This window comes from Scyliorhinus canicula, chromosome 3 (assembly GCF_902713615.1).
Source record: "Scyliorhinus canicula chromosome 3, sScyCan1.1, whole genome shotgun sequence".
NCBI lineage: Eukaryota > Metazoa > Chordata > Chondrichthyes > Carcharhiniformes > Scyliorhinidae > Scyliorhinus > Scyliorhinus canicula.
In genome coordinates, this window is record NC_052148.1 from 250743150 (window position 1) to 250756146 (window position 12997).

Genomic DNA, 12997 nt, shown 5'->3' on the forward strand with positions numbered 1-12997 from the left:
TGCAGGATAGAGAGAGGCCGTTTGGACTGCCTCTCCATGCTGACCCTTGGCAAGGGCAACGCGGCCAGTCCCACTGCCCTGTTTTTTTCTTGTCGCCCTGAAAATTCTTCTCTCATCAGATCATTATCTAATTTCCTTTTGAAAGCCACGGTTGAACCTGTCTTCACCACATTCTCAGGCTCTGTATTCCACGTCCTGACCACTCAACACACAGAGGAGCTTTCCTCATGTGGCATGTGGATCTTATGCCAATCAATGTCCTCAGGTCCTCAATCCTTCCTGGAAGGGGAGCTGCCTCTCCCTCTCCACTCAGTCCAGACTTCTCGCGAATTTTATAGACCTCTATCAAATCTCGTCTCAACCATCCCTTTTCTACGGCAGACCCCCCAGCTTCACCAGTCTACCCATAGATAGGCTGAAAAATTGGGCAGAGAAATGGCAGATGGAATTTAATCAAATGTGAGGCGATACATTTTGCTACGTCCAATTCAGGTCGGAGCTATAAAATAAATGGCAGAACCATCAGGAGCATAGAGAGACAGAGAGATCTGGGCGTGCAGGTCCACAGATCCGTAAAAGTGGCAGCATAGGTGGAAATGGTGGTAAAGAAAGCAGATGGCATGCTTGCCTTCATAGGACGGGGTATCGAGTATAAAAGCTCTAAAATTATGTTACAATTATATAGAACGTTGGTTCAGCCACATTTGGAATACTGTGTCCAATTCTGGTCACCGCACTACCAGAAGGAGGTGGAAGCTTTTGAGAGAGTACAGAAAAGGTTTTTGGATGTTGCCTGGTATGGAGAGTAATTGCTATGAGGAGAGATTGAATAAACTGGAATTGTTCTCCCGAGAGACACAGAGGCTGAGGGGTGACCTGATAGAAGTTTATAAAATTATTCGGGGTATAGATAGGGTGAACAGTTGGGGGCTTTTTCCCAGGGCGGATATGACAATTACAAGGGGCCACAAGTTCAGTGGAGATGTGCGGGGCAAGTTTTTTTACACAGAGAGTGGTGGTGGCCTGGAATGCACTGCCAAGTGAGGTGGTTGAGGCAGTTGCGTTAGCAACCTTTAAGACTTATCTGTAGAGGCACATGAACAGACGGGGTATAGAAGGATACAGGCGGTTGGTCTAAACAGGACACGTGATCAGCGCAGGCTTTGAGGGCCGAAGAGCCTGTTCCTGTGCTGTATTGTTCTTTGTTCTCGAACTGAAGTCCCTCACCCTTGGATCCATTTTCATAAATATTTTGTGTGCCCTCTCCAATGCCTTCGAATCCTTCCTGAAGTGCCCAGGATTGGACACAGTACCCCAGTGGAGGCTGAACCCGTGTTTTATTAGGCTTGACCAACAGTTCCTAGCTTTTGTACCCTATGGCCCAGATTCTCGCTACGACGAGGGAAAATCTGGGAAACGGGCAAAAATTCCATTCAAATCACCAGCTGCCTCCACTGAAATGGAAGTCTGGTCGACCAAGAGTGTGGAACCGAAAGTGACACCACTGTGAAAGTTGAGTCCCTTTGTCCTGATGAAAAATATTCCACACCGCTTACATTAGTTTTGTGCTCACATAATTACAACGCATACACATCAGCCAATTTCAGCCTCAGAACGTCCGCAATTAAACACCAGCTAACACCCGCTGAGGAGAAATGATTAAAACAAGTGAGTTTTTTTTTTAATGAAACACAGCCCAAGCACATTCAGCCGAAATATAAAGTGGCGGGGCAGTCAGATCTTTACATCACATTGAGAGCTTCTCTGTAAGCACAATGAGCTGGAGGAGGGTTTTTCTTTTTTTTTAAACTTGACGCTTACCTCGAAACATGCTGAGCTTGCAAGAGGGTGATTACGTTTCCAACGGACTAGTACGCATGAAGGATAACAGCAAAGAAAACAAGTAATGCAGCAAGAGAAATGAAGCATCACAAAAGAGGTTAAAGAAAAGGACACAAATGAGCCATACCTAAGCTGTTTATTTTGGAGACTCATACAAGTCATGTGCATTTAACCCCCCCTCCTCCTCAAAGGCCTAAATGCGTACTTTATGTGAACAAACCACACTCTGCCTGCTTAAACCATTTTTTCCGCAGCCCTACTGCTGCAGGTAAAGCTATGAGACAAACTAAGCTGCAAACACATTTTCAGATGCATAGTTAGTCACATTCCCCATTCCCACCTCCTGAGGCCAATCTCCTTCTGCAAACCAGCAAAAAGCAATGCGCACGTTACTGCCGATAAGTACCGTATATACTCGCGTATCCTTCGATCTCGCGTATCATACGACCCCTAAATTTTCGTCCCCAAAACATGATTTTATGGTATACCTCATGTATCATGCGAGTGACTTTTTTGGAAATTAATTTTGGAAACTAAAACTTCCAAATGGTATCATTGTGTGTGGTTTCTGCAGAGTTGATTCTGCTGTGAAAGCTGTTCGCGATTCGAACAGCTTTCCAGCTGGCTTTACTCGCGTTGTTCAGCCACTTGCCGTTTCCATTCATAAAAACATGAATGGAAACGTCAAGTGGCTGAACATCGTCCCATCAGAATGCTGTGGTCAAAATCTGAAGAGTAGTATTCTGATGGGAAGATGTTCAGCCACTTGCCGTTTCCATTCATGTTTTTATGAATGGAAACGGCAAGTGGCTGAACGACGCTAGTAAAGCCAGCTGGATGCTATGTGACTTATCTTTGCCAGCATTTCACACCCGCGATTTTTGTACCCCGCGTATCATGCGACCCCCGAAATTTAGGCTTCAAATTAGGTGCTCAAAAGTCGCATGTTACGCGAGTATATACGGTAGGTATTCCGGACTTGGGGAAATACTACTTTGCAACTTCACGTGTGCAGATCCGCCACGTGCACCATTGTCCCAACGTTCCTGTCGGCGCACTGAAACAACCCCTGGAGTGTCCAGCCGGAATCTGGACCATGGAAAACTGTATGTCGAATGTAGTTCCACAAAAACAAATGGGTTGTTGTGGGCAGCAGTGTACCGCTCTGCAGATCACTGGAGGAAAATTACCCCTGTTTCCTTCAATGGACTATGCTGATTTATTTTGGTTTCAGTCTTGTGAATTATAGATTCATAGAATTTACAGTGCAAAATGAGGCCATTCGGTCCATCGAATCGGCACCAGCTCTTGGAAAGAGCACCCTATCCAACCTCCACCCTATCCCCATAACCCAGTAACCCCACCCAACACTAAGAGCAATTTTGGACATTATGGGCAATTTTAGCATGGCCAATCCACCTAACCGCACATCTTTGGACTGTGGGAGGAAACCGGAGCACCTGGAGGAAACCCACGTGCACACAGGGAGAATGTGCAGACTCCGCACAGACAGTGACCTAAGCCGGGAATCGAACCTGGGACGCTGGAGCTGTGAAGCAATTGTGCTATCCACAATGCCACCGTGCTGCCCTAAGTGAAATATCCCTCCTTTCCAATTACACAAGACAGAGCTACATGGAATAATCTGAATATGACAACGGCGAAATAGCAGTGATGACAGCAAATCCAAGCTCCAGTAGCAAAGCTTGGAAACATAAACGACATATAGTGTAAGAAATGCGACAGGAGGTAGCATACTTCTGGCTTTTAACACATTGTTCATGTTAAACTGACTGAGTAAACAGCCACTCTCACAGGTCAGGAGATCTCAAGAGCTCCTAAATCACGTGCATCCTCATAACATACTTCCCGATATTTGATTCTATCGTGGAGTCATTATTTGTCTGGGTAGTACAGAACTTGAGAGTTGCTTACAAAAAAAGAGGCATGCTACCAAAACTTCTCGCCTTGCACTCATCAGAATAACTTGCAAGAATTTCCCAACATAAACAGGGGCACAACAATTTATATTACATGGGAAGAGGGTGCTCATATTTTGGCAAGTGGGCTCTGATTGGTCGAGGCATTACCATGGAGACTGCAGCATGGAATATTTAATGGCCCATCTTAGTTCAAATTCAAACTGCGCAGGTCGATTACTGCCATGTGCTTTTGTTTAATTGAAAGAAAAGGCTCAGTGTGTGGACACGTTCCTTCTGTCTGCACAGGCCAGGGCTCTCTTTTATGAATAAATGTGGCTACCAATATGCCTAGATAAGCCACAATGCACACCCAAGTGGCAATCTACCTTGTTTTTCAGGTGTTGTCCAATCACATCCGCTAAACAATCCTGATTGTGCTAAGAATTACACTCAACATATTCACAAATTGTATCGTATTTTCAACTAACAAAAGGGTAGGGGAGCAGTAACTCCTGCTCCTGTCCACCTGCTCGGTGTGAATTTGTACAATGCTGAGCAGTTAACTGTTCCATGCTGCATTCTCCATGCAATGCCTCCACCAATCAGAATCCACTTGCCAACCAATCAGCAATCTCTTCTCATGCAGTATAAATTGCTGTTCCCGTTACTATTGGAAAAATCTTGCGAGTTATCCAAATGAAAGCAAGACAAAAAAAGTGTTGCCAGCATGTCCCTTTGTTTTCTGCGAGGATCATTATTATAGCGTATAAGGGGGCCATTCAGCCCATTATTTCTAGGCCAGCTATCCTACTGTGTATTTACAGTACTCTCCAGTTCTCTACTTCCAGACAGTAATACTGGACAGCTGTACAATATTCCACAAACATTAGCCAAAGAGAATTCAGCAGTGGTGTAACAGACTATAATATTTAATAAGAAGAAAGATTTCCATATGGCTAGGAAGCCCACAAAGGCAGAGAACTGTAATGTCCAAAGTAGCCTCGGCCATCGAAGCTAATCCCATTGTTTCAACTCGCCAGTATAACTGATGTTGTTTGGTGGTGCCAACCATGAACTGTCCACCACAATACAGTGTGCTAACTATCTATATCCTCCTCGATCTCTCAATCCAGTTGATTATTCCATCCTCCTTCACCATTCTACTCAAACCACCTTCAGGGAATCATCTATTTCTTTCCACTTCTAAACAGATGGCACATTTGTTGCAATTGCTCCTCCTACTATGCCTTTTTCGTCATTTCAACTTCACCCCAAAAGGTTCCATCCTTGGTATTCACCTGGATAGTCCCTCCATTCCATGTGATACACCAAATTCAAAATTAATGCTGCCAACTTCAGCTTTGGCTGTATGTTGCCATCTTCAACTCCAAAACTGTTGATGTACCATCTGACTACCCATCCAACAGTGAGTTGTGAATCCATTGAGTCCCTCCAATGCAGGAGGTCATTTGACCCATCGAGTCTGGACCTTCTGAAAGAGCACGTTACCAGTCTGACTCCCCCACCCTATCCCCGTAACCACACCTAATAAAGCAGAGCTTTCTTCTGCACAGGAATAGCTTAAGCCATCTTATTCCAATCTATCTTAGAACTTTGTACATTAGCTCTTAAGAACATAAGAACATAAGAACTAGGAGCAGGAGTAGGCCATCTGGCCCCTCGAGCCTGCTCCGCCATTCAATTAGATCATGGCTGATCTTTTGTGGACTCAGCTCCACTTTCCGGCCCGAACACCATAACCCTTAATCCCTTTATTCTTCAAAAAACTATCTATCTTTACCTTAAAAACATGTAATGAAGGAGCCTCAACTGCTTCACTGGGCAAGGAATTCCATAGATTCACAACCCTTTGGGTGAAGAAGTTCCTCCTAAACTCAGTTCTAAATCTACTTCCCCTTATTTTGAGGCTATGCCCCCTAGTTCTGCTGTCACCCGCCAGTGGAAACAACCTGCCCGCATCTATCCTATCTATTCCCTTCATAATTTTAAATGTTTCTATAAGATCCCCCCTCATCCTTCTAAATTCCAACGAGTACAGTCCCAGTCTACTCAACCTCTCCTCATAATCCAACCCCTTCAGCTCTGGGATTAACCTAGTGAATCTCCTCTGCACACCCTCCAGCGCCAGTACATCCTTTCTCAAGTAAGGAGACCAAAACTGAACACAATACTCCAGGTGTGGCTCTTGATTCTATTGCCCTTGCTGGCTGCTCATTCAGGGTGAACCCTGCAAAGAATTCCAACATCGGTTCAGATTCTGCGAAAAAAAGTCTTGGATCCCCCCCCCACCGATCCCTCATTGAGATCATCCTCCTCTGCTTCCCGAATAACCCCAGCCTTCATCGGTCCACTGCCACTGAAACACTCTTCCATGCCTTCAACCTTCTCCAAAATACTCCACATTTGCCTCCCAAGCTTCATTCCACACAAACTCTAACTCACCTTATCTTGTAATAAGTCTCACTCATCTATCATTGCCGCCCTTGCTGATTTCTATTGGCTCATACATCTCCAAGTAATCTTCAATATTTTGTATAATCTAGTCTCGCCACATTCTACTCCTGCAAACTCCTCCTGTCCTGTAACCCCAACATGCATTTCCCAGTTTTCTGACTCTGGTATACTGTGTGTCACCATCACCACCTGCACCCCCCCCCCCCCCCTCACCCCCCCCCCCCCCCCCCCTTATCATTGTAGGCAGCAGACCCTTCAGCTGTATTGCCCCCACCCTTTGGCATCCTCTCTATAAACCCCTTTGCCATGCTACATTTCAGCCTCCCATTATAAAGCTACTCAAAACCTATCTTCATGGTCACTCCTTCGACATCCCCTGTAATTTCTGTGCTGTCTACAATGCATTTCCGAAATCCTTCAGGGCATTTCGATGCAGCAAAGAAGCTAAACAACCATAAATAGATTTCTGGCTACAAGTGGCCTACTCTTTCTATGTGTCTACACAGCAGCAATAGATGTTTTTAAATGACTGACCTGTACGAATAATCCACTGGCATGTGGGTGTGCACTTAAAACGCCTCAACGTTGCTGTGCAGGAGCAACTGCTCTCTGTGGGCAAATCGTGTCCATCTGCAGTTGGTCCAGTGCTCTGGACCTGCCCCCGCAATGTAAATGAGGCAAATTCGGAATGCAGGCAGTCCCAATGTATTGCAGTAGAAGTGGTTCTGCAACGCAACATGCAAAAAGAGAATTTCACATCAACCTCAACTTTCACAGCACACAAAAGAGCTTTTCCATCACCACAATTTTCTAGTTAACAGTTCAGTCATCCATATAGTTGCCAATGTTTCGGTAAGCGCACTATTTAAAAAAAAATGATTAGCTGCCTTTGATCCTTCAGTCAAGGACATAATGTTAAGTTTGGAAAGCAATTTTCCACCAACTTGGCTATGGATTTACAGCGCATGAAGACAATGGATTGAAAGACTGCCATGAAAAAGGTTAGCTACCACAAATCAGAACTTTGTCATGTTTATGTTATTGAGATTTTTTTATATAAAAGCCAACTTTCTTCCTTCTTGAGCAAAAGAAAAATTCAGAATCCACTGATGCTCTCTCTGATATCATATCCCTTATCAATTTTCACCTTTGGTTTAGTGAATTTCTGTATTACTGATCTAGGAAGCCTTTTGTTGTTTTATTAAAGACAATAGGCGGGATTTTTCCTTCTGAGACTATGTCCCGCGGTGGGGGTGAGGACAAGGTGTATTCCGCAGCGGAGCGAATGAGAATCCGCACAGTTCGCATGACCCCGGCTTCATTCATTTTGCAGATCGGTGGGTTTCCTGAGGTTTTGTGCCTTTTTCAAAGGCACAAAGATAGCAACTTACCCACCGTGCTGAGTGAGAAGCTGGCCAGAAGAGTACAGCGCGCCCCGGCGGACAATTTCAATGAAGCCTCCCTGGGCGCCCTGCTCGCTCAAATGGAGGAACGTCCTCTATCCACCGGAAAGTGCCCACTGTCTGCAGCAGAGGATAGCCCTGCTATGTCAAAAAAGATGAATGACTTCATTCACACCACTAGGGTAAATTAAGCTGCTTACACACTCATGTCAATGAATGTTACAGGGAACATGGCAGTGGCAAAGTGATACGGTGATGCCTCATAGCCCCACTACAGTCCATCTACTCTGCAGGTGGAGAGGTCATTGTAGGTCGCTCACTCTTCCACACGGAGACCTCACATTCTGTCTGTGAGAGAGGAAACATGGTGTGGGGTGGGGAGGAGCTTAAGTCTTGGGGGCACCTTGATGGCATTAATGACATGCCTCTCTGAGCCTTATCCTTAAATCTTCATGGACCCACTGCTCTGGAGAACTGGTCAGAACCCTTCTGGACAACCTACATGCATCATTCAGGCGGTACACAATCCAGTGGGTTATTTGTAAGATCGAAGCATGAGAAAGATAACTGAAACCCGGTTGCTCACAACCCCCATCTTCTCTTTTTGATAGGATAAGTTAAGCCATAATAGAAGAGAGACAGAAAAAATGAGGGAGTCAACCACACTTGAAAAACTGACCGACTTTAAGGAGCATGCAGCCCAACTGGCGGTGGGTCGAGGGGGGTGAGGGAAACAAATCCATCAGAGATGGAGAGAGTAGCCTGCAGCCTCCATCCAGGAAGGGTGCATGCGTCTCATAGAAACTGAAGAGTCAAGGGTGCCTCCATGTTGGAGGCAGCACATGCAGGCTCTCACTCTCTCACTTACAGGTGAAGGCAAGGCCCAAGACTCAGGAATCCCCGTCCAGCCCGCACGCAAGCCGAGAGGGACCAGGACATCGCTAGTGAATACAGTGCATCTGCAGTGACATCACAGCAGCCACCAGCACTATCCACCAGCCCAGGACATACACCTCTGTGAGTATTACTTCTAGTTTAGGAAGGCTCTCACATTATGGTGGTCATTGGATGGACACGCATCCACAGCAGTTGGAGGCAGGGTCGTCCAAGCTCACTGGCATTTGGAGGAGTGCTAAGGAAGAGGCATCTGCGATGTCAGAGTTTGATGATGTGCCTCTGGAATCGGCCTTCCAAGAGATGATGCAGAGGCAGCAAGGGACAAGGGAAAATCAGGCAGAGGTGTCGGAGGTCCGCAACAAGGTGGCACGTGAGGCAGAGGAAACCATCTGTCTGCTGTCTGATGAAGTAGTGCCAACCTGTGCACATGTAGAGGTCTCCATGGGAAGGATGGCTGACTCCATGGAGAATCTAATCCAGCAGATTCTGCCAGAGGTGCATGCAGTCCTTCACACCATCACTGAAGCCATGGGTGAGCTTTTGCTGTGGCTATGCAAGAGAGGCTAAGGGCACCATGATTTCCCTCCAGTTGCCCCTTCCCCTCATGGAGTCAGGATGAGGCCTTCGAGCACCCAAAGGAGGAAGAGTGGCCATTCAACACCCCTGGACCTCCACTCAGGAATCTCTGAGGGTACGCGGTCCATCAGAATCCCCTTTACCAGAGACCCTTTCAGCGTTGTTCTGTCACCAGAGGGAGCAGCCAGAGTAAGAAGGGACTGTCCATTCCTTGGGTCTCCAGAGGATGGCTGCCAAGGTCACTCAAGACAACAGGACAAGCTAGTCTGCAAGCTGCCTCCACCACTGCTTCAGATGTTGAAGAGCACTGAGAAGAAGTGGTCAGGAAACAAAATTTAGAAGGTCTAAATTTGCACATGGTTGTACAGGTGCACTTTAATTGGTACAAATAACACCCTTTTATAAACCTAGTTCACTTGCAATTTAATCATGTCTTTTGTGGTTTAGTTAAGCCTGTGCGAAGGCCCCCTGCACCCAACCTCTTCCGAGTGGCACCCCATGTCCTGCAGAATCAGGTATGTACAGCAAGGCAAAGGTATTTGCCAGGAACCTTGCGAGCCATGTACAAGAAGTCTCCAGCACACACTGAGCCTTTGCTCTTCACACACTGATCTGTCCCAAGGGCCTAGCACTGTAAGTGCTACATGCTACGTTCCCCTTTCAGTTGTCCAGCTGAACTGGATTGCATCTCCGCCAACCCCAGATGTCCCAACTCCCATGCAGCGTCTCGAGATCTCCACCACACGCTCTGCATTGTTGCCTGCAGCCATGGTGCTAGTAACATTTGAATCCAGTCTAACACCCTTTCCCCTCCTCCGTCACCCGCACCCTCCACACCCCCACCCTCTCGATACAAAGGAATCACTTTCGACCTCCCCAGTCACCCTCGCCTCTCTCATCCTGTCGACCCTCCCGAATCCACATCACCAACAATCTTCAGCGAACCTTCACTTGACATTGCCACGCCCTCATTCTCCCACTCTATGGCTTCCACTGCTCCCTTAATCCTCCATTGACTCCACTGACCCCTCCCTCTGAAGCCCTTCCCCTCTACACGCCCCATGTCCCTTCACACTTGCACAACCACCTCCCTCCACCCGCATTCCAACATGACCCTTCTCACCTTCCCCTCCCATACCAGCTCAACCTTTCTACGATCCCCACAGAATCTCTCTCTTTACCCTACAACCCAACCTTCCCCCATTCCTTGTGCAGAGAGGATCCATATAGTCGATGTCCCACCCACCCAATGCTGCATGTGGTGCTTCAGAGTCCAGTCGCTAGAGATCTCCATCTTGTCTTCATCACCGCGAGCTGCCCCAGGCCTTCTTCAGGTAAGTGCCTACATGTACACGCCATGTTGCCCCAGACTTGTTCTGGACCAGTGTGAATTCCCACTGGTTCTGCAGACAATCGGATAATCTTAAAAACAAGTTAATATATTAGACCCAGTCCCATGAATCCTAATTTTGTGTAATAATTATGTGAGTGGTACTTTACCTAATGCTTTGGGAAAATCCAAATACTTTACATCCACTGGTTGCCCCTTATCCACCTGATTAGTTACAACAAAATACTCCAAAAGATTTATCAAACACTCTTTCCTTTAACAATTCTATGCTGACTCGGCCTAATTGTATTATGATTTCTGAGTCATCCTCTTACTGGACCCTAATAACTGATCCTATCATTTTATAATTTAGCATTGTCTCTCTCCCTCCTTTCTTGAATAGTGGGGTTCTGTTTCCAGAATCTAGGATATTCTGAAAGTTCAAAACCAATGCATTGACTATTGCTACAGCCACTCTTTGAAAACCCTACGATTTAGGCCATCAGGCATGAGGAATTTATTAACTTTTAGTATCATTAATTTCTCCATTTCTTATTTTTGTCAATATCCTTCAGTTCCTTGTTTTCCTTGACTACCTTATTTTCCTGCTAATTCTGGAATGTTTGTGCACCTTCCACCATGAAGACATGTACAAAGCATTCATTTAATATCTGTCATTTCCTTATTCCCTTTTAGAATGTCTTCCCGGTCTCTTCCTCCAAGAGCCTCATTTTTATTCTCATTAATCTCTTTTTAATACCTATAGAAGTTTCTACAATCTGTTTTTTGTCTCCAGATAGCTTACTCTCATATCTTTTCTTCTCTTCCTTCATGAATTTTGTGGGCATCCTCTGCTGAATTTTAAGGTCCTCCCAATCCTCTGCCTTGCAGATTTTTTTGGCAACATTTTAAACCTCTTTAACTTTGAGGATGTAACCAGCAAGGTAGATAATGGGGAACCTATGGATGTGGCATATCTAGACTTCAGGAAGGCATTTGACAAGGTGCCGTATAAAAGACTGATCCAGAAGGTGAGATTGCAGGGGATTGGGGTAGAGTACTAGATTGGATTGCGGATTGGCTGACTGACAGAAAGCAGAGGGTTAGGATAAATGGATCCTTCTCTGGCTGGTGAACTGTAACGCGCGGGGTGCCGCAGGGGTCAGTCCTCAAACCTCAACTGTTTACAATCTTTATAAATTATCTGAAAGCAGAAATAGAGTGTAATATAGCAAAATCTGTAGATGATATTAAAATAGATGGGAAAGCAGGCAGTGAAGAGAACCGTGGACAGCACAATAGCACAGTAGCACGGTTGCTTCACAGTGTCAGGGTCCCAGGTTCGATTCCTGGCTTGGGTCACTGTCTGTGCAGAGTCTGCACGTTCTCCCCGTATCTGCCTGGGTTTCCCCTGGGTGCTCCGGTTTCCTCCCACAGTCCAAAGATGTGCAGGTTAGGTGGATTGGCCATGCTAAATTGCCCTTAGTGTCCAAAAAGGCTAGGTGGGGTTACAGGGATAGGGTGGCGGTGTGGGACTTAAGTGGGGTGCTCTTTCCAAGGGCCGGTGCAGACCCGATGGGCCAAATGGCCTCCTTCTGCACTGCAAATTCTATGTTCTAAAGAGTTCACAGACAGCTTTAGATAGGCTGGGAGAATGGGCCAATATTTGGTAGATGGAGTTTAATGTGGATAAGTGTGAGGTTATCAATTTTGGCCGAAAAAATAGAAAGGCAAATTATTATCTAAATGGAAAGAAAATTCAAAATGCATCTGGGCAGAGCAATCTGCGTGTCTTGTTCATGAATCTCAGGAAGTCGGTATGCAGGTACAGCATGTACTAAAAATGGCAAATGGATTTTTAGCATTTATTGCAAAAGGACTGGAGTATAAAAGTAGAGAAGTGCTGTTGCAATTGTATACGGTGTTGGTGAGACCACATCTGGAGTATTGTGTCCAGTTTTGGTCCCCTTATTTGAGGAAGGATGTGGTGGCATTGGAGGTAGTTCAGAGGAGGTTCACCAGATTGATTCCGGAGATGATGGGGTTGATGTACGAGGAGAGATTAAACAGTTTGGGCTTATACTCGCTGGAGTTTAGAGGAATGAGAGAGGATCTGATCAAGGTGTATAAAATGCTCAATGGGATTGATAAAGTAATGCAGTCCAAATATTCCCCCTTGTGGGGCAATCTAGAACGAGAGGTCACAGATGTAAGTTGAGAGGCGGTAGATTTAAAACTGAGATGAGGAGGAACTACTTCTCGCAGTATCTTCGGTAAACTCTCTGTACCATTCTGCTCAATTTCAAATCGTTACTCTTGCTCCAAACCCTCGCCATTTCTCCATTGCTTTTGAATTTAATGTTTCCTGAATCTTCCCACTCCTTTCATTTGTTTTAAATCCTGTTTGATTTGTGCAAACCCTAATCCCAGCCCAATTTGGAATCACAGAATTTACATGCAAAAGGAGGCCATTCGGCCCATCGAGTCTGCACCAGCTCTTGGAAAGAGCAACCCACCCAAGCCCACACCTCCACACTATCCCCATAATCCAG

The 12997-nt window shown here is 45.8% G+C and overlaps 1 protein-coding gene across 6 annotated transcripts in view; it reads right to left on the bottom strand.

The window, feature by feature from the left end:
- Nucleotides 1–12997, bottom strand: part of jade1 (jade family PHD finger 1) — a 156287-nt gene that overhangs the window by 110254 nt on the left and 33036 nt on the right. For 3 of the 6 annotated variants that reach the window (XM_038792525.1, XM_038792526.1, XM_038792524.1), the window contains 2 exons: nucleotides 6774–6964; nucleotides 1822–1868 (listed from right to left, as the gene is read on the bottom strand). The exons of 1 other annotated variant lie outside the window; for it this stretch is intronic. In XM_038792525.1, coding sequence (XP_038648453.1) covers nucleotides 1822–1831 — 10 coding nt within the window. In that variant the 5' untranslated portion in view covers nucleotides 1832–1868; nucleotides 6774–6964. The remainder of the gene's footprint in view (nucleotides 1–1821; nucleotides 1869–6773; nucleotides 6965–12997) is intronic. 2 more of the 6 variants (XM_038792529.1, XM_038792523.1) reach the window with 1 other exon arrangement.